Source organism: Leptinotarsa decemlineata, unplaced genomic scaffold (genome assembly GCF_025532065.1).
Source record: "Leptinotarsa decemlineata unplaced genomic scaffold, Ldec_3_MD MMD2_P_RNA_scaffold_2, whole genome shotgun sequence".
Taxonomy (NCBI): domain Eukaryota; kingdom Metazoa; phylum Arthropoda; class Insecta; order Coleoptera; family Chrysomelidae; genus Leptinotarsa; species Leptinotarsa decemlineata.
In genome coordinates this window covers 7,309,237-7,336,508 of record NW_027412529.1, presented here as the reverse complement: position 1 = coordinate 7,336,508, position 27,272 = coordinate 7,309,237, and the positions used below count along the sequence as shown (strand labels likewise).

Below are 27,272 nucleotides of genomic sequence, written 5' to 3'. Positions count from 1 at the left end.
TTCAAAGTGAAATAAACTTAAGTTTTATTATTCAGTGTAGTCAATAATTGGTGAACCCACGGGGAAAAAAGTAACAATATGTATATGTGTGGTATTTATTAGCGTTTATATATGCATATTCATTCATTCATTTATATTCACTTTTTTATCCTTGTAACAATAATTTTTTTTATTCCTGAATGTATGAAAAATATTTCAACCTATTCTTAAAAAACCTATTATGTATTGTTTACAACCGACCGAAATAAGCTTCGCAGATGACACAGTAGTCATTTACAAATCGGAAACGTGGAGCTGTCTGAAAGAAGAAGTTGAAGAAAATTTCAAAGCTATAATTCAATGATTTGAAAGTAAACTACTGAGTAATAATAGGTATGGCTAAACATTTTACATTATCTTTACGTCTTACTTTAGTCATTCACCAAGTTTCAAATCACTACTTATAAAATATGATAATGTGAATCTCACTACTTCTTCAGTAAATGAAATAAAGTATCTTGATACATCCCAATATGTGCATCCCATTTAAAATGGGATGCACATATTGAATATTTGTTGAAAAAATTACGTAGTGTTACATATAGATTGAAGTACATGACATCCTACCTAGATATAGCTCAAATGCTTATGCTATACTATACCTTGTTTGAAACTCACCTCTCCTATGGGATAGTTTCCTGGGGAGCAGCAAGTAATTCTCATATAAAAATCCTACAACAAATTCAAAAATCAACTCTAAAAATAATCACAAATAAAAAAAGAGCTTACCCCACAGAAGCGCTATATAAGGAAACATTGACTTTAGACATAAGGCACCTTTACTTCTTCAAAACACAAAAATAAACATGAACTTAGAAAAATTGAACACCGATATGCAACTCGTCACAAAATGAATTCAACCTATGTACCAAAATCAGAGAAAAATACTTTACAAAAGTGTTATACTTACTTAGCTCCTCGGCTGTATAATCTTATTCCAGCACATATCAAAACTATCTCTGGCATTAATATGTTCAAAAATATGCTTGAAGTTTGGATCACAGGTTTGCATAGAGCACAGATAGACCAATATGTTGATGTGAAAAATAGATTACTACAATGTATAAATGTCTGTAGAAGATGTATGTGATTAGAATTATGTAATCTGTAGGTCAACTTCTCCATGATTTGTTTGTTTTTTTTTCATTTCAAAAAAATAGGGTATTTGTTTGATTGATGTGTGAGTGATGTTTGATGTAATTCACCTATTGCGTTTGTTTCATTATATAACCTAAATGTAATATTCATATTAACTATATGTAATTTTGATGTGATATCTGTATATTATTTTTATAGTGTTTTTTTTTGTTCATGGTAAATGTTTCTATTTATATCCACTATATATGATTTTAATGTAATATCTGTATACAATTTTTCTAGTACTTTTTATGTTCATACCGAAAGAAACTTTATTTTTTAATTCATTCATTATAATCTATTGTATACTAAAATGATATAGCTCACGCACAGGTTTATTCTTCTGTGGGAACTACATTTATTTGTCGTTAACTAAGATTATTGTGTATTTCAAATTGAATAGCAAAAAAATATTATTATTATTATTATTATTTTCTGTTGGTTTCTATAAATATTTATTATTGCTTTTTCGACGAGATTTTCATCTTTCGACAATGAAGTGTAATAAAAAGAAACATAGCATTTTCAGATTTCACTACCTGCAATATCATATTCTTGTAGAAGACCACATTTGCGTGTTGTAGCTTTTCTACACCAATGAAAGGTGCCCAGGGCTTAATAAAACATTATTTCAAATTCGACCCATTTATTTGTTAGGCAAACAGTGAATGAATCTTCTGCATTCAAAAAACAAGCAAATTAATAACAATTGTTCCAAATACACCATAGGTAACAACAACTTGATTGAAATGGGTGGCTAGTATTTCACTTTATGTGGAATCAATGGAAAAAAACAAATAAAAGGGGCGAAATATCTATACAGATGCTGAGTATTGAATAATTTCTGATGGGCCTCCTTAAAGCATATGTGAAAAAGCAGATTATCTAACTTGACATGACGTTTTGAACGAGAAAAAAAAATTATATATTGTTTAAGACGTATAGGATGTTATCAAGACACTTTGAAAAATAGCATACAAAGTATGATAAAGTTGAGAGAGGTTTTTCGAAAAATAAAGCCATCATACTGTGTTACATTGCAGTGTAATGAATGCCTAAATTTTTAAATTACGATTTGGGTTATTGAAATTTGTTCTAAAGTTCTGAAATAAACCATGATTATGATCTTCCACACATAAGTACTCATCTCCATGTGTACAGAAAATCCAAGCAAAATAATTATTGCTTTTGCATAACATTTCCACAAAAATTATATTTCGAAGTTGACTATTACTCAACTTAATTTCTGTTTAAACAGTCAGGTTGAACAATCTGTGTTGAACAATCCCAAATACCTCTGAAACATCAACCATTCTGTCACTGACAACGAACAAACAAATAAATAATTCCCATGCTGTCATTATACAACATCAATCTTTGTAGCTTTCTTTGTTGCCACCATCTCCTACCAAAGTAACAACTTCTTGAATATCCACTGGTGGTGATTTGGAAGTGGGTGTGGTTGTCTTTCCTTTACCATAATTGATAGATTGATTGGTTTTCGTTGATAATAGAGATATAGACGTAGTTTGTCGAGTTCGGTATGATCTGAAACGGGGTTGCTTCAGTTTGATGCACAGCAAATACCTGAAAAATAAAACGTCGTGGGTATATTGGAGAAAATTAATGAATTCATTGCTGTTTCGAATTGTCATGCATCCTATCAGTTGTACTAGACTGAACTGAACTAGCTTCAAAGGACTAAGCTTGTTTAGGAAGAGGCCATGACGTCGTTTTCATAGAGAAGATGACATCTATGATATTGGCAGAAAACTCCAACCACGAATATTCATAATTGACGAGACCTCTGAGGTTGAGTAACAAATGCTTTGTTCTTGGTTATGCTTCGCAGATGAAGTGAAAATTACGTCGGTTCAGACAGACAGTGACGTCATCACACCAGTCAGGTTGCTTCTCAGATCGCCAGCCAAGACAAACATACCACCCAGTCAACCAGAGTGCACCAAATTGTCACGTGGTGTCCTCAAATTTTCACTCAGCCAGCTGGACGGTTAGACAGCTAATCAGAGTCTACCAAATTGTCAAGTAGCGTTCTCAAACTATCACCCAGCTCGCCAGCTAATCAGAGCGCACGCTTCTGTATCTCAGATCATCGTGGCGGTAGATTTGAATGTTCTGTGGACATAAATAATTCCAGCAGACAGACAATCAGGATCAGGCGTATCCCTTAACGACAGACGACCCAGTCACGTGGCGCGCTTCCGTTGGAGAATTGAACGTAGGTCGTTTGTGTGATAGGCTTGATCTTCAGTCTCGAAACCACGGTTGAATATTGAGAGTTATTGCGAACAGTTAATAGTAGTGGTTTCGCTTTGGTCATTGCTTTTCGAATTGTTTTACATTTGCATAGAACAAAAGAAGCTGAATATGCATTGGCGTTCGATGTCAAATCTTGCATTTACAACAAAACGCTTCTGAGAGCCCCCTTCAATTGTTAATATTCATGATTTTAGTCTTCTGTCAATCCTTTATATGGAGTCTTCCTAAGAAGTAGTGTCCTGCATTCGCTGGAATTGAGCCTTCAGAGTAGTAGATGATAATAAAAGTTATTATTACTATTGAAATTCAAATAAAAGTGAATGATATCTTTCATAAAAAACGAAAGCAGTGTAGAAAAATCCTTAAGGCGATCTAAGAGCGGTGCTGTACGAAAGTAGCGATTCACGTTGGATTTGGATGGCTGGAGATTGAATTTGGTGAAACGCAGTTGTCCAAATGGAAGAGTTCTTGAATAGTGAAGTTCGGGGTGTACTGAGTTGAACGTCAAAACGATGAGCAGCCGCAGTCCGTCTCGTATTACTGATATGTACTGCTCTTGGTGAAATCAAATATGCCAAGTGACTTGGAAGTGTGGAAGTTTCTACAAAAGAGAGATAAATCTCCAACCTTTCTTCGATGGTCTCGACTATCAAGGTTGCAAGTGATGGCTGGTTTCTGGATGGAATCCAGCAGCTTCAGGGTATGCTTAGGGGCGGAACTCCAAACATGTGAACAATCCTCCTAAGAACGTCTGAACTGAGCTTTATTATCATCAAAAGTTGCTGAGGTTTGTACAGTTTTCTGATTAGGAATAGTTTTCTGAGTTTTTAAGAAGCAGCCTATGCGATTCCAGCGACATGATTGTGCCAAGTGATAGTCTCATACAGAAACAAGAAGAACATCAATTGTGAGCAGTAAAAAAATCCAAGTTTTCAAACCTATAGTACCAAACAATTATGTCACAAAGTCTAGTTGAGAAAAAGGTTTTAGAACACTTGAGATATTTTTTTTAAATCATGAAAGATTTATGAAAAGTTAGAGATGAAAAAAAAAATTATCGGTTCCTTAAATGAACTATGCGGTGAGTACACTTCATCTGTGATCTTACGTTTCATGTTTATGGAGTAGTAAATTGTTCATCAATGAGTAAATAACATTTACCTGTTGAAATATTTTCTGAAGGCGCCGCTGAGAAAATACAGAGCCACTGGATTTGCACAAGAGTTGATGTAAAGTAGACAGAAACCAATTATTCTTAATGCGTGCCAGAAGTCGTTGAACAAATCTTGAGCATCAGGGTGGAAATAAAAAAACAGCAGGAAGGCGTGACACGGGGCCAAACACACGCTGAAAACCACAACGAAGACCAGAACAGTTATGGCCACCTTTTTTCGTGCCTTGATCTGAAAAATGAACAATTGCAATATTAAATATAACGAATTTCAGTCACCTCATTTTTAACAATATGTTGTTGATATTTTATACAAATTCTGCTATGAGCTAAGTGTCCGGAGTGATACTGTTTATGTTGTACAATGTGGTCGAAATTTCTCAAAACGGTATGCTGAACAAGAAATGTTTTTCAAACTAGGTTAAAATGATTCGACATTTTCAAACCATTTTTCGGAATGTAAAACCGAGTCACTAAATCTAAACGATACAGAAAATTTGTATTAAGTAGGCGAGGGTTAGATACTCAATTATTTGGAATCTTTGGAAATTCATAAACATAAGCATTGCGGATGTAAATAACTGAATGACCAAATTGACCTGGTCTAATCGCCGGTTTTCGGATTAGCATACCCACATTGTCACACTTAAACAAAATTCAGATATCCTACCAAGTAGTAACGGCAAAATCCATCAATTTATTGAAAACATGTAATGCACTCTAGATAGATAGATCTTTTGAAGAGATGAGTTTTGTCACTCACATCCAAACAATGAACTTGGAGAGCATTGCTTCCAATGCACATGAGAAACTTGTTACAGTTTCTTCATGATTGGAATTCAAATTATTCGGGATATTAAATTCAAGGCTCATTTCTAACATTGGAGAAGAAAATTATCAGGATTGTCATTCTCCAAAAAGATTTCCATGGGTCACTAACTCAATGTTTTTAATTCTCTGTCCTATACTTTCCCATCTTCATTAATTGACTCCAATCACTAACTCAATTCATTGGTGTCCTTTTATTCCACCAGGAACATATTCTTCCACATCTCAATGAACGATTTTGTTTCCTGGAAAAAGACGATTGTGGAAAAAAATAACTTTTGTAGTCAATTATTGTGATTTGCAAACAAGTTTTTGTGGATTTGTTAGTTATCGAAACCCCCACCTATCGCCTTTTCACCTGATTACGTTCCAAAGTAATTCATCAACTGCATCTAACTCATAGTGAGTTGCTTGTATGATGCATAACTTCCGATATCATAGCAATCTATTCAGGAGCCATCATTTCAATCTCTCTGGGACGCATTAAAGCCGTCTTTAAAGTGGAGTAGCTGCTCCAAAGGGCATCGGGCCTCGAAGCCCTACTCTCGCTAAAAAATTCGTAAAACGTATTCGTTGAATGAAAATAACATCAAAATGTCCCGTAGGTTGGAATACCTATCGGGCGCGTCCCCAGGTGACGGATAGGGGAACGGCCAGGGGACTGGAGGCCTTGTCCGGGAAGCCAATGTGGCCTTACGGATGGGGTAGCCGGACTCCTGATCAGTTGCAGAAATATGAAAGGGAAGAGGAGCTAAAATCCCCCAAAAGCCTTTGCTTAACATGCCACCGTGGACCAGCCTACACAAGCTAAGGTGTAAGGAACCGTGCCGACAGCTGAATGGTCGCAGGATGATATGCGGTCACGAATGATCCCCCTGGGGAACCAGGCGAAACCTCATTGTAATCAGCCTACCTTTGGTAATGCGGGGCTATGCCAGAGGTGACCTACTCTTCCCTTGCTGCTCGTAGGAACACACATGAATGAAACTAAGGCGGTGCACACACGGCAAAACAGCCGATTTACGGCGACAAAAACATTTTTCAATACAGAAACATAAATTGTGTGTATCAAACATTATTTGTGAGATATAATTTCATGTTGGTTGAGTTTTTATAGGAATAAAAGGCAAATATTGTTTAAAAAAAAGTTTTTGATTCATATAGATATGTATGACAGGAAAATAAACTAGCTAGAACAGTAAACATCCAAATCTATCAAACTAGAAACTTAAAATTTAACTAACCTATATAAAACAATAATAATGATGATGATTGAATGATGAAAACAATAATTTCAATCAGAATCCGATGAATCATCGTCACTCTCATCATCACGGTCAGTCTCCGTGTGAATATTTGTTAAAAATTCTGGAATTGTGATCATCGATGATACATCTTCATTAAATACTTTTCTTGTCCTTGTATTCTTATGACGTTTGGCAGTTATTACTGGATCCGAATTTATCAGCATCCAATGCATGATATCTGTGTTTGTATCTATCCGTGACGTTTTCCTGGAATGGGAGAGTCGAATGTTTTTATATTCTTTTTTGGGTTGCTTCCAAAACATCTTCTGAAAGTTGTCTCACAGGTAATGGCAAACAGGCTATTATGTCACTACTGTGAATAAGCAGCTTGTGAACAGAAGCACTCATCTTGTACCACCCGTAATTTTGCACGCAAAGTTTTGCAGTCTCCAGACAGTAAGATTTGTAAGTGTCTAGTTTTATATAGTGGCAACTGGATATTGCGCTCAATATGTTGGCAAATATCTTCAATAGATTCTCATCTAGAACTGTTATTTCTGCAACAATAGAGGAATTGTCGGTATTCCCGTCATTTGAGTTTCCTCCACCCTGCTTTGGCTGATCTACAACTAGACTCATCTTATCATAAAATAGATCAGTGATATGGTTTTTTCTTTCCTTCACTGCGTTTTTTGCTGTATCTCCTCTAGCTTGCCACTGTTTTGATTCCATCTTATAGGCTATGTGCAGAAGATATTCGTAGCACCTGAGGTATGAATGCAAAATTGAGATTCCAAACTTGAATGCAGAAATGTTGCATGGTCTAGCTATCACTTTCTCAAGGTCATTTATATGCATATGGGTATATGCTTAAACTGAATACTTTTTTCTGCGTTCAGCAGGATATCTGTTGGTTTCAGATTTTGAATTTGCTGCATAATGAATCCATACATTTGCTTTGTGGTTTCATTTTTTTCTTTTACCAACTTGAAACATATAGGGCGACAGTATTTTGTCGAAAATGGACTGAAGTTCTTCCAGAATATAAACTTTTGTTCTCTATGCACAACTGACATTTCTAGTGGCACGATTGTACTAATGACAATATTGGAATCTGAGTACTTTGGATCCTTTGTGAAATTTTGCTTGTAAATACTGTGACATCCACTCCCATCTAAGCCCCATTTATAATGGACATCAATCTGCGTTACTTCAGTAGGGAGGTGCAGTTGAAGAACTTCACTCTGGACTTCGAATAACTGGCGGATTGTCAAGTCCAAGAGATCTTGAAGAGGTATCGCATCCTCGCTTTCAGAAATTATAATACTATTTAAGTAACATTTTTTTTCACTTCTGAAATGGTATTGTAAGCAGGATAAATATTGGCCCCTCTTGTTTTGGTACCTCTCTGAATATTAATGTAATGTTCTTTGGTAAGATTCGTATCAATAATGAGTGCCAAAGCTTCTTCCGGGCTGTATTTTTGTAATGGAAGGTATTTCTTTCACATGCTGCTTTTTTCTCAAACTCCTTGGTGAAGCTTCGAGAGCAAGCTTTATAACGTTCACAGTTTTTCTTCTTCCCGTCTTCACTAAGCTGGATTCGGCAATATAAGAAAGTTGCTCAGGAGATACATTGTCGACAAAAGTTCGAATATTTCGTTGTTTTGTACGCAGAGAACACTCCTCAAAACTTTTTTTTGGTCTGCCTTGGATTCTTTTTCTCCTAGGTGTAATTGCTTCAATATTCGAAAATTGAGGAACTTGGAATTCTTCGCTCAACCACCTTGCATGTTTGTCAAAGAATCGTTCTTGCATGTTGTGGCATTCTCCCCATTTAGACCTCAACTTCGTGATGAAAACTTTCATTTTAATTCTCAATGCTTTTTCTGTTGTTGATGGACAATCCTCAATGTTGTATTTGTCGACAATGTAATCAAACAATCGTTTATTACACTTAGGTATCGATGACTTGAACAAACTTTCGCTCCTCAGTATCAAGAACAGTTCTTTTCTGGTTATTTTCGGCAACGCCACAGCGCCATCAACTGTCTGACTACCTGTGAAAAATGACGAATTATGTGAAAATGTGGCAAAAAGGGGTGCTGAAAACTATTGTGAACTAAAGTTCAGACACGTGGGTTATGTTTGTTCACATTTTCTAACCGGAACAATGTGGAACTTTTTTTGAAAATCTAGTCAAACTAAGGCAAACAACAAAAAAAATGTGCATTCAACGGATATGTTCGAATATTTCACTAGGATATTTCTATAACTACATAATTATATTGAAATTACAATGTACTTACCACAAGGTAAAATATCCATATTGAAAATATTCCACTTAATGCACTATAACTTCACAAAAACACAACAAATCGACCTACGGTTGGGACAGAACTGATGAGCCGAGTAAGGGTGATGAAAGAACTCGAAGTTTGGCTACCTGCCCCGTGGATTAGGGCATTTCTAGAAAAAAACCTAATCTTGTATCGGATATAAGGGATATTTGAGACCGGTTTGGCATTGAAATTTTATTCAAAATAAAACTTTATTTTTTTGACTTTTGTCGTCGTAAATAGGCTGTTTTGCCGTGTGTGCGGTGGCTGGGAATGAACAGAAATGTCCAACCTAATTCACCGCTTGGAATGAGGCTGGACATAGCAGATCACCTCCAACAGCAAGGGCAGTTCCTGCGGCGGGCGCCAAGGGCTCCGCCTTGAATAAAGGCAAAGAACCGGCTGCCCCTGCAGGAAAATTCCCTCACTTGTGCACCTCCACGAAGGGAACTCCAAGAAGGTTGGAGAAGCTGCGCAACGGCAGTAAAATCGCTGCATTTTCCAAAAACATTCGCGGAGGCCACCGTGAGACACCTCAAGGTTGCCAAAGAGAGTGTGTGTTCGGCGAGTCTTGGCCTACACCTGCCAATATAAAGAAAATGTCTCCTAGAGACCTGTTCACCTTCCTGGAAAGGACAGGACGATGACCTAGGAGGCAAATCCTTGGGAGGATGTACAATGGGTCACATGTGGCCTAAGTGCTGTGAGTCTACGCTCACCCTCCCTACTTTAAAGATACAGATACAGAACTTCAAAATGTACAGATATACATGCCCAAAATATCTGTTTGATTACCCGTGTAATATGTCAGGTTATTGATTGATTATAGGACCTATAAACGGCGGCAAGGACCCACCGGTTTCTACCCATATTCGTATATCGAAGAATGAATTCCTTTCTTTCAAACCTCACTACTGTTGAGATCACATTATTTTTAGGTTGTTTCAAAAGTTTTGTCCGATATCCTATATTGTTTGTAAAATAGTGTAAAATTTACCTGCCTGTGCAATTCTTTCATTTCTCCAGGTATATTCTTCGTGCTCCGCATTAGAGACACAGCCATGCTGATATAGAAAACGCCTATGACGATCAGAGGTGCGACATACAAAATCAAAAATTTAGCCATAATCACCATTTTTGGATAGTCGTAGTCGAACCAGCTGTCGGGAAAAGGGTAGCAGATGTGGAAGACTTCTCTTTCTTCTGATGGTATGTACTTAATGTGAGAACCCACCGCAGCAGGAAAAGCACATATAATGGACGATAACCATATGAACGATGCCACGAAGATTGTTATCCGTTTGGCTCGTTTGCTTCCTCCTGAACAATAAAAAATACAATCCATAACAAAAAGAGAGACTTACGGGAAAGTTTCAGGGAGACCATTGACCCTTCGAATGTTATTCAATTTTCATTCAAGGGAGGAGTTTTCTATTTATCATGCCTAGCAGAATACGATACAATGAATTTTCATCTGCTTGATGAAAGAGAATACTGCAACTTTATTTCAGCAATTTGGAGATAGAGTTACTTCAGACAGGCAAATTCTACCAGAACTTTCCAAAAATAAACAAAAGACAAAGACTTTGAGCATGACTTTCAGAAAATTACAGAACCTTGTCGATCAGATGCTCTTAAAAAGAAAATAATATAACATTTGAGTAAAATACAGGTCACCAATCACTAGCTACTGGTAGCTACTATTAGTTGAAAGAACATTTCTATCAGGCGAGAATCACGATAAAATTGTAGAACAACTGAAATCTAGATAAGTCAAAGATGAATTCCTAGTAGGAACGAAGAAACATCTAACTGACTTCACTTTTGACTATTATGATTGATGTATCGAGGATTTATATATGGAATTGTACGTCATTGTACGTCATTGTCACGAATATTAGTGGACAAAAAGTTTGTATAAGGAAAAAATCATGATGAAACTGTAGAACAACTGAAAACTAGGTTAGTCAGAGATGAAGTTTTCAGTAGGCTTTGACGATTCACTCGAATTGTTTTCCATCGACTATCGGTAAAATCAAAGGATAGTCGAGTCGATTCCAGAATAAGGACGCGCCATTCGACGTTCGACATCGACAAACAGATTTTCAAATCAGTGGCATGGAGCGTAGTTTGTTATGTCGTTTGTACTGGCGAAATTGAATGGGAAAAAGACAAGGTAATAGCGTTCATTGAAGCATACAAACTGAAATCAAATCATTGGAAAACTGAAAGCAAAGAATTGAGAGACTGAAATATGAGACAAGATGACCCGGTGGAAGTTGATAATGAATTTATTATATATATAAAATGCATTCCATTTAAAACGAGCCACCGTAAGTAACTTTTGGTACAATGATTTTTGGGAAAAATAAAAAACCATGTCAACAATAGTATTCAGGGGGAAACATTTTGACATATTCACTTTTGATGTTACTTCCCCTATCGCACCCCCAGAGCATGTCACAATTTATTTATTTATCAAAATTTGAAATCAAGTTAACAATATATATATATATATATATATATATATATATATATATATATATATATATATATATATACCTATATATAAATTAATAGATAAGTACTCCTTGATCATTCCCATATTGATTTCAATTTAAGAGCCACCGGTATACAGCTGTTTCAGCCTATTGGGCATCGTCAGTACCGGGCAGGCGGTCCTCGATTGAAGACAAAATGAGAAAAAAATCAAAAAAGTACTTGATGAAAATAGCTGCGTAAACGCAAAAACATATCATTTCTAGAAACATGTGGATTCGTTTTCCGATGGCATTTCAGGTTAGCTTCCCAAATTTCTGCTACCGCAGTTGTCGGTTGATTGGTCAAACCACCAACACTGACATAAAAACTTGGCAAGTTGACTTGGGTGTCACACGAATAGGTGGTTCCACTTATGTTTCGCTTGCGTTTACGCAGCTATTTTTATCAAGTACTTTTTTGATTTTTTCTCATTTTGTCTTCAATCGAGGACCGCCTGCCCGGTACTGACGATGCCCAATAAGCTGAAACAGCTGTTTACCGGTGGCTTCTGAATTGAAATGTGAATATTATACAGTAATAGATATGTTACAAAAACTCACCAAAGTTATTATAAAATATAAAAAAGCATATAGATCCAAACATAAAAACGAAAAGTCAAATGCAAAATTTGACGTTGAAAATTTTGTTACAGCACCAGAGAAAATGTGATTATTATAATATTTATACATACAGTGAGATTTAAATGTAAGTGTAAGTGAAAAATTATTAGTAATATGATATTGAAACTATTTGTTCAATTTTATTTATCAAAAGTTAAAATATAATTGTAAATTTGACTTAAATTTTGTATTTCTGATTTTTTGTTTAAATTATTATTATTATGTTCACTTATGTAAACCATTTCTTGAAAAAGCCTTATGAATTTATTATTTTCAACTGTTAAAATTTTTTCATTTCAGCTAGTCCACAATATATATATATATATATATATATATATATATATATATATATATATATATATATATATATATATATATATATATATATATATATATATATATATATATATATATATATATATATATATATATATATATATCACTTTTATGTCTAGATTGAATGTGTACGATTTTAGTTTTTTCTGATTAAAGTGATAGAGTTGGTGTGAGTTTTATGTAAGAAGTTGAAAAGGCGAGGTGCGAGGTAAGTATAACATCGTTGTCCTACCGCTCTTTTTGAGGATTTCGTACGAATATCAGAATTGCTCCTTTGTCTTGTTGTGTTTTTATGTTCTATTGTTTTCAGTTCGTGTTTGTTTCTGTATAAGTTAACTGAAATGCTATGAAAAAATGATTGTTTCAAATTGAAGCATTTTGATTCTTCATATAATTTGTCTGTAAAATACCTATACGGTCTGTTGAATATTATTTTTAGGAATCTTTTTTGCAAAAATTTAAATTTTTTTCAGGTGGATATCTGCTATGCCTCCCCCCACACTAATATCCCATATTGAAATCTTGATTCTATCAATACGTGGTACAGAATATTCATATGGTGAGTATTCAAAATGTTCACCAAATATTTGAATTTTGGGAGCATGTACCTTAGAGTATTAACGATATTCTGAGCGTGTATATCCCATCTCAAGTGTCGATCTAATGTTATTCCAGAATGTTTAAAACTAATTGTGGAATGGATAAGTTCGACTGTATCATTTCTTTGAATAAAAATCGTTTCATACTGAAGTAAATTGTTTTTGTAGATGGCAAATTGCATAAACTTGGTCTTGTCATGATTTACTGTGAGGTAATTCTGGTTGAACCATTTCCAAACACTTCCAAAATCAACTCGATTTTGCTTTTCAGGTTGCCCCATGAATCATCTTTGTATAACACAACTGTATCGTCAGCAAAGCTGTAGATTTCTCCTCCACACTTCAGGGTAAATAATTCATTCACATAAATAGTGAAGAGAATGGGTCCTAAGACGGTACCTTGTGGTACTCCACATGTGATTGTTTGTTGAGTGCTTATTTTGTCTTTAATTTGTACTGTTTCCCATTTGATAAGTAATTTCTGAATAATTTGAGCACTATACTCCTATATCCTACTTTCTCCAAGGCCCCTAGAGGCAGTTCATGATTAACTGTATCGAATGCCTTGGAGAGATAGAGAAATATACCAACTGTCATTAATCCATTTTCTATACCCTCGTATATTTTTTATGTGATTTTCGCAATTGTATCCTGGGTGGATTTTCCCTATCTGAACCCATATTGTCTACCTGAGATATTTATCCAGATATTGTGTCATTCGACCTTTGATTATTTTTTCAAAAATTTTATTCGTTATGAGTGACACGGGTCTATAGTTCTCCGGTTTTGTCTTTTCTCCTTTTTTGAAGAGAGGTTTTACAGTGCTCAGTTTGAAGTGTGAAGGACAAATTCCAGTAGAAAATATTCTATTGATCAGATGTGCCAAAGGAGTTGAAATTTCTTCTGATATTCTTTTGAGCGTTTCGGCGGTGATCGAATCGTACTCGGGAGTTTTTCCATTTGTTAGTGAATCAATTGTTGTCTTTATTTCTTCTTCCATAATGAGTGTCAGAAAAAACGAATTTGAGACTGGTTCTCTTTCAGGTGTGGGTTCAAGTGAGGGTGTTATATTTTCTGTTAGAGTTTTCCCTACATTTATGAAATAGTTTTAGTCATCTCCTGTTCATCTTCGACTATATTTTTATTTTTTTATTCAATTCTTGATATATCTTGTTTTGAATGTGGGTTGTGTATAGTTTTCACAGTTTTCCATAATGTTTTCGTGTTATTTTTATTTTTTTCTATATTTCTGACATAGTAGTTTTTTTGTAGTTTTTATCAGCCTGTTCAGTTGATTTTTGTATGTTAAATATTCTTTTTTGTACTGTTCAGGATTTTTAAAATATTTTTTATGTAATTTTTCTTTGGTATTTATGGATTTTACTAGGCCCTCTGTTATCCAAATTTTCCTTTTGATTAATTTTCTCTCGATTTTTATTTTTTTAGTGTGTTTTTCAATTGTTGGAGTTAATTTTTCTATGAAAGCTGTCATTGCTTCTTCAATTCTTGTTTCATTATATACGATTAACCAGTTTGTTTCTCTCAGGTCCGATTTCAGTTCAGGGTAGTTTATGTATTTTTTACAATCCACGCTTTTCTTTTTTCAGTTATTTTCAAAGTCATTACTAACAATGTGGTAAAGTAGTCGGTGATTCCTGATTTGATTATAATCGGTAGGCTTTCTTCTAATATGCATTCTGATTTTGTAATCAAAAAAATATGATCTAAACAACTTGATGAATTATTTTCTACTCTTGTGGGTTTGTTTATCATTGAGACGTAGTTATATTCAGATAGTACATTCAGATATCTCCTGATCTTCCACAAGAATGTCGATGTTGAAGTCACCTACCAAAATATGATGCTGCATGCATTATTTCTTATTTTTTCTAGGTATCCCGGCCAATTCTGGACGAATGATTCCAAGGAAGGGGGTCTGTATACCATTGTTATTAGGATATTTCCTTTTTTTGACATGTTTATGTCTATTATGCTCCATACTCCCAAAGACACTATATTCGATTTATATTCAAGATTGTTCCTCAGGAATACAACAACACCATCGTTTTTGTTGATTCCACCATTATTATATATAAAATCATATCCATTCCTGCAGAATAATCCTGGATCATTTATTTGGAATGTTTCTGTCAAACTATGCATTCAAAAAGCATGCTGACTTGACTGAGATATACATCCATTTCATCAATATTTTTTAAAATACTTCTAATATTCTGGTGGAGAATTTAAAACTTTGTTTTGTGTTCTACACCACACATTATTTGATTTAACTGTACAACGTTCTCCATTTCTACAGTATCTAATTTTGAGAAATTGACATCTCTTGTGAAGGAATCCATTGTTTTAGGTTTACGTTCGTGAATGAATGTATATTTGAATATATAAATCTCTTATATCAAGTATAGTTTATTACCATAACCCTATTATTCAATTTGTTATAGAAATATTTTGAGAATTGAAAGTAACAAATATGAATATGTTCAATATATCCTATCCACATTGAAAAACTAAACAATACAGTCCATTGTATTATTTTCACTATGAAAGAGTTTTACAAAAACCGTACACAAAGTAGGTAAGTATTATTATATCAATATATGTGAATTGTGAAATGTTGTTAAATATAATATATCAACTGATAAATAATTTAAATAATTGAAGGTAATATTCACAGATATTCACGGTTGACCTTGGATTATAGTGCGCACGACAAAGCGCTGCGCGTTTACCGCCCTCTATCTCAAAAACGACTGAGCGCATGGAAAAAAAAATTCAATAAAATGTATCATAAATTATATGCTACACAATTTCCATAATAAATGGTAACATCATTGGAGCAATAAAAACTGAGATAACCGCGAAAAAACTGTTATTTTTCACCTTTGACCTTGTATAACTTCCGGTACAGACACGAGATTATATAAAACTTTTGAGACAGCTTTTAGAAAGCCATAATAAAATTATATACAGATATTCAGCTCATTACCTGTCATTCCGAGGTTAATCGCTAAATCAACAGGACTGATATGCGAAAAGTTTTCAGTAGAAGTTTTAAGTGATCTGCGATTCACCCCAGCAGGGGGAGATTGCGGGAAAAAAACAACTTTCTACTGAAATTACAGTCTGTTTTTAATGTTTTTCTTTTTGTTTCCACCACCGAAATATTGTCTTTCTCAAATGAAGTTTGAGTATGTGGGTTGTAGCAGTGTTATACGGAGGTATAATAATCAGTAAGGTAGATCATATATTCGTCACCCCAAACAAGTCATATAAATGGAAATTGGCAATCATATTATTCATTGCTGTTCAGTGTGTTTGGAAATTAACGTGCTCTTTGTTCGACTGATGGAATCCACAAATGGAGCTGCTGAATGAAACACATGAGAAAACTTAAGGGAAACTACATGAATGCATTCCTCTCACCGTATATGGATAATTTATGTCTATTTGAACCTACAAATTGGGAGTGGTTGGGAATTAAATGATTCACACTACATCAACCATTAGTTTAATCGATTATCCACCGTATCAGTAGAAATTCTCTTGAGGTGTGAATACCTGAAATCTCAGCAGTCAAGCTGATAACTGTTTGATAATCTGAGGCTGATTCCGTATAGTCCAGTCGTCTTGAAAAGTTCTCCTCGGAAGGAGGAGAACTTTCTGAGACGACTATCAAAATCTAAGGTCATAGGTCACAAAATCGATTATTTGTATATTTTTTGTAAATATCTCGTTTTCTATGCGTCTTTCGCTATTTGTATGCATCACCAATTTCGAACAGGATAAAAATCTCTACAAATTTTGTTTCAGAAATTTTTCATACGTTGAATCGTTTTTGACATACATGGTGGAGAGCGCGCGGTTAGAGAATCATTTAAGGTCAACCGGTAGTCCCGGTAAAAAACACACCACCGATAGTTATTATTCGTTGATAAATACATATTTATTGATAATTTCCGTTTCTTATCGACTATTACATAATATTCAATCATTGTTTCATTAACGTATCAATTTTTAATTACAGCCTTTTCCTCACAATTTTTTTTTGTGCGCATGCATCACTATCAGCCATATTTTTCGTACTGTTTTTTGTAAACAACCATGTTAAAGAGCCCGCAACTCATGTTTTAAAAATTATAATATAAATTGATGTTTATCATTTGCAAAAAAAATGAAAAAATAAGTAGTAAGTAAGTCAAAATAATCAGAAAAAAAATTTATACTCCATTATAATTATGTTATCTGTACGAAAAGGAACAACAAAACGGTGTTGTAATGGAGTATATAAAAGTGATACACGATACAAATCATTCAAAACCAACACATACTATTTTATAAATTTTCCAAAGCCTTGTCTTGAATATCGCAAAAAAATATTCAAATCATGAAGCAAATTACATATTAAACGAATATTATTCCATTTGAGTCCTTGTAAATATAGTCAAATTAGATAATAAAGGACGATTCGGGTAACCCGAATATTCTAAGAGCAAAATTCCGAGAAAAAACAACAAAACATTTTCTGTCAATAATAAATCAATTATAAAATGTCTTTCAATATTATGACAAATGAATTATCAATAATAATTTTACACGAATAACAATTATTTAATTTGAAATAAATAATAATTCCACACAAAATTAGACAGAATCACTACTTTCTTTTTCAGTTTCGGAATCAGAATCTTCACTTGAATGTATAATCAGATCTTCCGTAACTTTGTCAATGAGAAGTTCCGCTCTCAACAATTTTTTTCTCACTTTTTTGCGTTATCACAGCGTTTCTTTCACTCTTCAGCACTATAAGCGTCAAAAAAAGTTGCACATAAATGTTGGACATCCCTAACATGGAATGACAACTGTTTTTGTCCCACGTATTGCTTTAGTGATCCCCATACTTATTCGATGGGATTCAAATCTGGGTGGCAGGGAGGTAATCATAAGACACTAGGGCCATCTTGAGTTCAAATTTCATCTACGTTTTAGATGTTGGCTTATGGAGTTTAATAAGGTTATACAAATCAGTTTTTGAAATATTTGTGTCAGAATAAATATTTTTTGATCTTAACTATTTTATCATATCGTATTTCCTACTGTTAGAAGTCGGTGCTTTATTTTTCTGAACATTGTGATAAGGCGCATTGTAAATAACCACGACTCAATTTGGAGGTAGGTTAGGAACTCTTTTTTCCTCCAACTATTTTTATGATTGGTAAAATTCATTTCGTGATGATAGTCTCCGGTATTTGAATTTGATTTAAAAATCAGTTGAGCATTTGGAATGGGAAGCCCTTCTCGCTGCCAGCATGAACAATAATTAATCGTTGTCCTTTTCAAATGGGCCTAGCTAGACCTTCATTGGAATTGTCGTCCCAACAAGTAGCAACGGTATGCGAAGCATGAATGTATGTTTCATTCATATATTCAATCGTTTTGTTCAAGTGTCTGTACGATTTCATGACATGTGAAAAAGCTATTTCTAATTGACGAATATCATGTCCCTCCATTATTATTTTTTTCTATTTGTTTCCGTTCTTCAGCGGAATCCCATCGATTTTACTACTTCAGGAGGAGAATCTCCTTCTTCGTGTATCCAGTTTCTTTAAATTTTCTTAAAATATTCGACATTGTAGGCACAATTTTGTCAGTGGTATAACTATTTAAAATAATTCTACGTAACAAACTTTTATCTGCGTTACCTAATTCGGTTTTAGCCTTTTTGCTATTTTTCGTTCTATATTTCCTTTTTCTGTAACAATTCTTCTAATGGAAGGTTAACTACCCCCGATGTCTTTTCTTTCTCCATGTATTTAAATATATCAGAAACAACTTTACTAGTATGACTATTCAAAATATGTTTATGCAATTTACTTTTAAACTTCTTCACTAACTGGATACGGTTCTGAATTTGGATGTTTACGGCTTGAGTAATCTAACAGACTGATAACGAATTTCTACACATCTACTGCACATCTTGAGGGATGGCAGCTGTTAGTATCAGTTTACTCAATAACACTTACCTGCCCGTGTAGTTATAGAATTGTTTAGGAAATACTCAGTATATATTCCATACATGACATTTGTCTTCGGGTCTTTCATGATTTCGGGGTCAAAGATTCTGTCATTGACATCGCTCTGATATGGCAAAGCATTGAGTCAAGCTTGCCCATCACACTGGACACAAGCTGAAGAGCATGTCACCCCGATTTTCTGCATACAAATCGCGACCCACAACCGTTCTTGCAGTTGCAGAATATTGTGTTGAGCATCTCCTTTGGAGCAGGAGCTGAATTTGTTGTTATAGGTTCCGGGAAATATAATGTAACAGATGATAGGAAATGAGCATTATCATCAGTTATGTATTTATCAATTATTAATAAATTATTTTTATCGTCTTTTTGACCGAGAATACCTGTTGACCTTAAATGAGGCTCTAACCGCGAGCTCTCCGCCCTCTATTTCGAAAATGTTTCGACGTATAAAAAATGTTGACACAAGAGTTGTTGGGAATTCAATCTTCTACAATATTCATGGTGAATATCAAAAGAAAAAAACCCACAGAAAACGAGATAGTTGCGAAAAAATGTGAGAAAAATCGGGGTCAACTTTTCAGTTTGTCCTGTATTATACTTCAGCTAATTCTCAATTGATTCAGCTTCATTCATTTTTCAGATTGTGTAAGGTTATATAACAAAAAAAAAAAACAAAAAACTGTGAAAAATATCAGGTAATTCTTACAAAATAAGTGAGAAGATAAATTGAAATTAATTTTCTGATCCACTATCAGTGGATTCATTTGAATAAATGTCCTTCTCTGAGAGGTGATGATTTATATGAAAAGTACACCTTAATAGAAAGAAAATGAAAATATAATCATTCCTGACGACTGTCTCGAAGATAAATGCACTAAAAATGACTACAATACGAAAATACAACGTAATGGATACTCCAAAATGATGAATTAGTCAGTGGCAACTTCCTAGTTTTCAGTAAATTTCAAAAACTTTCAATCTAGACTTCAAAATATGAATGAGTTCATTGATAATTTAAATTGAACGGATTATATTTTTAAAAGTTACTAATTTTAAGAAATAAAGTTTTTGTCTTTCTACTACTCCATCTTGATACAAATAATTGTAGGATTCTTCCAAAAAAAGAAAGGCAGCAATCAATTTTAAAATAAGTTACTCTCTACATACATGTGTAGATCATGCGTAGAGGTAACTTTCAGGCACATGCTAGAAGAAAATACCCTCCTGAAATAGCTACTTCCATATAAACATTGAATAACACGATAGACAAAGTCGAAACAAATACTTCTATATGAACCCTGAGTTATACAAAAAACACATTTTTCTACTCAGTTCCTAATCCAAACATTCGTTATGGAATTGAATCAGATATCATTCACAGGATTTCTACACAATGTGCTAAATGAAAAGTGAAAATTTCACTTAAATGGAACACTGTCATCCTCACCTGTAGACATCGATGTTTCGTCGTAAGACTTGCCTTAGGGCTTTCAGTACCAATCTGTACAATATTATAAAAAAAGACACACAATTCATTCATGAATTAGAATTTTTTCGTCACGAAATGGGAAATAGAATAGAATATATAGAGTAACTTCTTTCGAAACTGATTGCCACTTTTTTTGTATCAAAATGCAGTAGCAGAAAGCTAAAAGCTTTCTCTCCCAAAAATTATTGTCAATTATTATTCACAACTTGATTTCAGGCCATGAACCGAGTAACCCATCTACATCAAAGACAAATTTATGATTTATTTGAAATACTTTGTTTTGGATCTACCGAACTTTTATGGGAAATTGGGCTCACTTCAAAGGCACCTGAGAAGCATTCAATACATGAACCGGGCTTTGTTTGTTTTGCAGTTAACCACTTAACGATTAATTTTGCAATAAATTTTGACCGGAGCCGGAAAACAAGTCATAAACATTTTATGGTTCCACGTTATAGTCCTGTTATATAAAACTGATTCGGTGAAACTGGGCATGTTTTGGATTACCATTGGATCTCACTACTTTGAACATAATTTTTATTTTAGCAGCCATAAAAGTGTTTGAATTGTTCGTCAGTCTATGATTGTTATGTCAGACGTCAACATGGGAATGTTGTTGGGAATGAAAATTGTACTGTCGCTTAATTTCAAATGATGTCTTCATATTCCTTCTATTTCTCATTTGTGATCATCTGGTTACAAATACATCTCAGTTCCTAGTAATTTATCAATGACATCCGAATAACTCGCTAGACCTCACAAAGTTAGTACACGGATCTGCTTTAAAAAAATATCTTCAAGAGTATTTCCAACCTTTTTTGCTTCACAAAATTGAGTGAATTTCAGTAGTGAGTTGTAGTAAGTTCAACTAATGCAGCAACCATCTGACGAAACGTCAGATCTCCACTAGCTGTAATTTAATCAAATAAGCGAACGAATGTCATTATGTACTATCATCGACGACATGAGTAGATTGATTCTATTCGTGACATGAAGTCGTAATTTCATGAATGAATTGAGTGCATCATCTTATTTGAAGCTGAAACGACGACAAGGAAAGTGTCTCACGACAAAACATCAGATGTCCACAGGCTGGGATATAATAAAAAAAGATAATGAATGTTATTATATACTATCATCGATGACATGAGTAGATTGATCCCATTCATGACATGAAGTCATAATTTCATGTATGAATTGAGTGCCTCATCCTATTTGGAGCTGAAAAGACGATGAAGAAAGTGTCTCACGACGAAACGTCAGATCTCCACAAGCTGTAATTTGATCAAATAAGCGAATGCATGTCATTATAAACTATCATCGATGACATGAGTAGATTGATTCCAATCGTGACATGAAGTCATAATTTCATGAATGAATCGAGTGCATCATCTTATTTGGAGATGAAACTACGACAAGGAAAGTGTCTCAGACGAAACATCCACAGGCTAGGATATAACAAAAAAAAGAGAATGAATGTCATTGTATACTATCATCGATGGCATGGGTAGATTGATCCCATTCGTGACATGAAGTCATAATTTCATGAATGAATTGAGTGCCTCATCCTATTTGTAGCTGAAAAGATGATAAAAAAGTGTCTCATGACGAAACGTCAGATCTCCACTAGCTGGAATTTGATCAAATGAGCGAATGAATGTCATTATGTACTATCATCGACGACATCAGTAGATTTATTCCATTCGTGACATGAAGTCGTAATTTTATGAATGAATTGAGTGCCTCATATTATTTGGACCTGAAAAGACGATAAGAAAAGTGTCTCACGACGAAACATCAGATGTCCACAGGCTGGGATATAATTGAAAAAAATGAATGTCTTTGTATACTATCATCGATGACATGAGTAGATTGATCCCATTCGTGACATGAAGTCATAATTTCATGAATGAATTGAGTGCCTCATCCTATTTGGAGGAAAAGTGCGATAAAGAAAGTGTCTCACGACGAAACGTCATACCTCCACTAGCTGGGATTTGATCAAATAAGCGAATTAATCTAATTATGTACTATCATCGACGACATGAGTAGATTGATTCCATTCGTGACATGAAGTCGTAATTTCACGAATGAATTGAGTGCCTCATCTTATTTGGAGCTGAGAAGACTATAAGGAAAGTGTCTCACGACGAGACATCAGATATCCACAGGCTGGGATGTTATAGAAAAAGAGAATGAATGTCATTATTTACTATCATCGATGACATAAGTAGGTTGATCCCATTCGTGACATGAAGTCGTAATGTCGTGAATGAATTTAGTGCCTCATCTTATGATGATATCCAGATTTTGTGCTGAAAAGACGATAAGGAAAGTGTCTCACGACGAAACGTCAGATCCCCACTGGCTGGGATTTAATCAAATAAGCGAATGAATGTTATCACGTACTGTCATTGATGACATGAGTAGAATAATCTCAATCGTGACATGAAGTCGTGATATAATGAATGAACTGAGTACTTCATTATAAAATTATCCAGATTTGGAGAGAAATGAGAAATTTTCCAACTGAGTTTCGAAACAAACCAGGTATCAAACATTCTAATTCATTATTTATTATCCGAATTCAATATTAAGTTTTTGATGTCACAATCTCTTTTCCATCAGCATGCCGAGTCAAATTATTAAAAAAATCAATATAATAAACTGTCCATCCTGCACCTACATAAAGTTTTATATTATCTTTTTATTTCTTCCAGTATGTGTAAGATGAGAGAAGTAGGGCAACTGAATAGCATGAATGGATTTTACAGCTTTGAAAGTGGCGGAATTTGAAGAGATTTTGTGATGGTTTCGGAAAAGGCAATAAAATTGGATGAAACTGAAATACCGGGTCTGAAAGTTATTATTTCGTCAAAATAATCGCCCAAAAGCCACAGACGTATATTTTCATGGGAAGATCATTTCTGTTTATTCTGTCATAAAATTTTCACTGAACAGGATGAATAACCATTCCGTCAAACTTCATTTTACTCTTCTATCGAGATTAGTAATTGGCAGTAAACCCTTAGTGACTTTGATGTTTTTTCATGATGAGATATCAACTTGTTTGCTGTTTCAACTAAACTGGCTTTTTCAGTGTTTATTTTTTCGTAGCTAGATAATCAAGCAACATTCATTAACACTATGAGTGATGTTCGTAGTTGAAGTAAAGAGAAGCAAATAGTTTAGGTTTCAGTTTATTGAAATCGAGTCTGTTGAATTATTCTGAACACGTGCTCAGCTACAATGTTTGATATCGTAATTACGTGTTTCCAGAGAAAAACATTTTCAGTACTCAACTGGCATAAGAAGAGCCTGCAGATGAGCACAGTAAGAAAGAGGGTTGATGAAATATTAATAGCACGTTCTTTACGGAAACAAATACAGTGTGTAACAACGAAAACTTAACAGAGCCGTTTTTTAATATAAAAAGTAAGATTTTTAAAAAAAGTTTGGACACGTCGATTTCTAATTAAAGGGAGACACCTTTCAAACTAATCAGATTTTTTGGACGGGCGCACCCCCTCGGACGTCCGACGATCCTTATTTGGATAGGGAAAGTAGGTCGAGTGGCACCTTGTTTCAAAGGTATTTCGAATACCTTTACATCTCTGTTGAAAGAAAATTTTTGTAACGATTAGTTTTCGAGATAATTTGAAAATTTTAAGGTTTTTTATTGAGTTTAAATCTTTTTGAAATGAATCAAATTGTTTTTAAGGTACAATTTACGTTCAGAACTTTCATAAAAAAAATAAATTTTTGCTTTTCATGACAACCTGCTAATACGTGTCCATTTGATTTCGTAAAAAAGTAAGAATTATTTGTTTATTACGAGGATATTTTTTCGGGGGATGGGGTTGGTTACCTCCCTTACATTTTAGGTAAATTGAGTGGCACCTCCTTATGAAGGATGCGTTTTGATGTGGATATTTTAATGCTTCTGATAAAAAAGTGAATCATACTAAAAACTTACCAACACAACGAATCCAACCTGTTGATTTCCTTGAATGCTGATGACGACACAGAAAAGTTTAAAAAACTGTTTTAGGGTTAATAAATCCAAATGATTATTTTTAAAGCACACACAAAAAAGTAACACCTAGTAAGGGTAACTCGCATAGGAAATTTAGAGTAAATGTTCAAAATGTGCGCCATTTTGATCCATGCAACAATAAAGATTTTGTTCGAATTTTGCTCTTACATTAATCAACATCTCAGGAGTTATAGCTCGGCATAATGGGGTGATGCACCGTCTTGTTGAAAATGGATGAATTCATCTTGACATCTTGGATCCTGTTCAAATATTTCAACTATACGAGATTGTATCTTCTTCATGAAGTTGTAAATAAGAATCACCGGTTAAATATCCATCAATGAAAAATTGACCTGTAATATGATTGCCTAATATTTCGGCCCAGACATTCAACTTTTGGGGATGTTGGGTATGTATTTCTGCGTATTGTCTTGGGTTTTCATCCGACCAATAACGGCAATTGTGACGGTTCACGCAACCATTTAAATAAAATGAGCTTTCGCCCGAAAAACAGATGTTATAAAACAGCTCGGGATTTTGCATTAATCTCTCACTCATGCCCTCACAAAACTGCTGTCTTCGGTCAAAATCATCCTCGTTGAGTTCATGGACAAGTTTAATTTTGTAAGGATGGAATTTATGGTTTTTAAGGATTCTCCATGCGCTCATATGGCTTATTCCGGCCATTGCTGATAAACCTCTGGTACTTAACCTGGGATTGGCGATGACTTGGCCAATCACTCCAATCGCATTATCGTCATTCACTACCCTTCTCTGAACATTTCTTTTCTTATTTAAAACCGAAGCTGCCTCCCTGAATTTTGTGACCAAATCCAGAACGTGATTTCACCTTAGGTGTTAACCAGGGTTTTGCTCGTTAAATAAAATTGATGTTCTATTAGCATTTTGGTCGTTGCCAAAAATAAAGCAATAACTGAAACCCTTTCAGCAGTAGGCATTTTTAAACAAATAACAATACACGACCCGTTTAAACAAAACAATCGAACGATGTACTAATGAAAACTGGAAGTAGAGGAGTGGGTATTGATTTAAAAAAAAATGGTTTTATTTAACAAAAAACTGATAAGAAGAACTGCTCGTTTTTTTTTTCATTCAGGCTTACAAGTTACCGATTGGTCTGTCTAATGTATTATCAACATGGCAATTTTAACTTCAAATTATCCCGAAAACTAATCGTTACAAAAATTTTCTTTTAACAGAGTTGTGAAGGTATTCGAAAGACCTTTAAAACAAGTTGCCATTCGACCTACTTTCCCTATCTAAATAAGGGTCGTCGGACGCACCCCTCCGAGGGGGTGCGTACTACAAAAAATCTGATTAGTCTGAAACGTGTCCCCCTTCAAATAGACATCGACGTGTCCGAGATTTTTTTAAAAATCTTACTTTTTATATTAAAAAACGGCTCTGTTAAGTTTTTGTTGTTACACACTGTATACTCGTATATACAGAATATAGCGCGATGACCGTCGTTTATCCGTATTATGGAAATCGATAGCATTCATATCCGGAAAATTGACAAACATAAGTTTTTGATAAGCTTTATCTAATGAAAATAATGGCATTTCTCCAACAATTCCGTGTATATCGGAAGTTGATACCAACTTCCTTAATTCAAATATAACACCTTATATGTTTTCACATTTTCACATTTTCAAAAACCTGGACATTCTAATTCTGATGAGATTTCATGTGGTACTCCCTATTCCAAAAATGAGATATTCATTCGTTAACTAAAGAAACGAATCACACGAATCTGGTGTGATTTCCCTATAACATTCAAAAGTTCGATAGATAAAATTCATAAATTAGCCATTGCTGATTCATTGAAATAACTCATTCGAACGTTTTGCGGAGTAATATTTATAAAATGTTATACAAGGTGTTCGAAATCGATGACTAATTTTAAAGATATGAAAATGGGACAAAACTCATTTTTTTCCAATGGAACACCCTGTATTTTAGGATACTTTTGAAATTTCGAAACGATTTTCTTTATCGAAAATCAACAGTTCACAAGATATTTAATTTTCTCTTGAAAAATTCATGCATTACCATAAAACTTCGGACTACGAAACCTCCATTTTAAGCAATCCGGAAAGTTTATTACAATCAATTTGCCGTCATGGTTTCCCTTAGACAGGATTTCAGATAAATGAGTAATGAATTGAAAAACGTTTGTTTCAAATATTTTTCAAAATAGCCAAAATAGCTCTAATATACTTTCTGTAACTGTTGGAAAAGTTCATTTGTCATCAAAATCAGTTGTTACGTTAATTGTTCAAACCATTGCAATAACTATATACTAAAAATATTAAATGTAAAATGATTACAAAGAAAAAAGCAGGTTAAACTTATATACACATCAACTATATATCACAACAGATACTAATGAGTAGCCAGCTCAGGAAAAGTGCTGCTAACAAATATGAATGATGGAATATTTAAAATGAAGAAGACTTCCAAAGAGCAACTTCGACTCAGAATATGACAATACGAACAGCATTTACATGTGAAGGTTGACAATGAGAACACAAAGT

At 34.3% G+C, this 27,272-nt stretch overlaps 1 protein-coding gene across 3 annotated transcripts in view; it reads right to left on the bottom strand.

The window, feature by feature from the left end:
* Positions 1–1,802: 1,802 nt before the first annotated feature.
* The window catches only part of LOC111509716 (neuropeptide CCHamide-1 receptor), a 47,359-nt gene continuing 21,889 nt past the window's right edge, over positions 1,803–27,272 (bottom strand). For all 3 annotated transcript variants that reach the window (XM_074182578.1, XM_074182574.1, XM_074182585.1), the window contains exons 4-6: positions 10,038–10,360; positions 4,618–4,859; positions 1,803–2,763 (exon numbers count right to left, since the gene is read on the bottom strand). In XM_074182578.1, the coding sequence (XP_074038679.1) occupies positions 2,547–2,763; positions 4,618–4,859; positions 10,038–10,360 (782 nt within the window). In that variant the 3' untranslated portion in view covers positions 1,803–2,546. The remainder of the gene's footprint in view (positions 2,764–4,617; positions 4,860–10,037; positions 10,361–27,272) is intronic.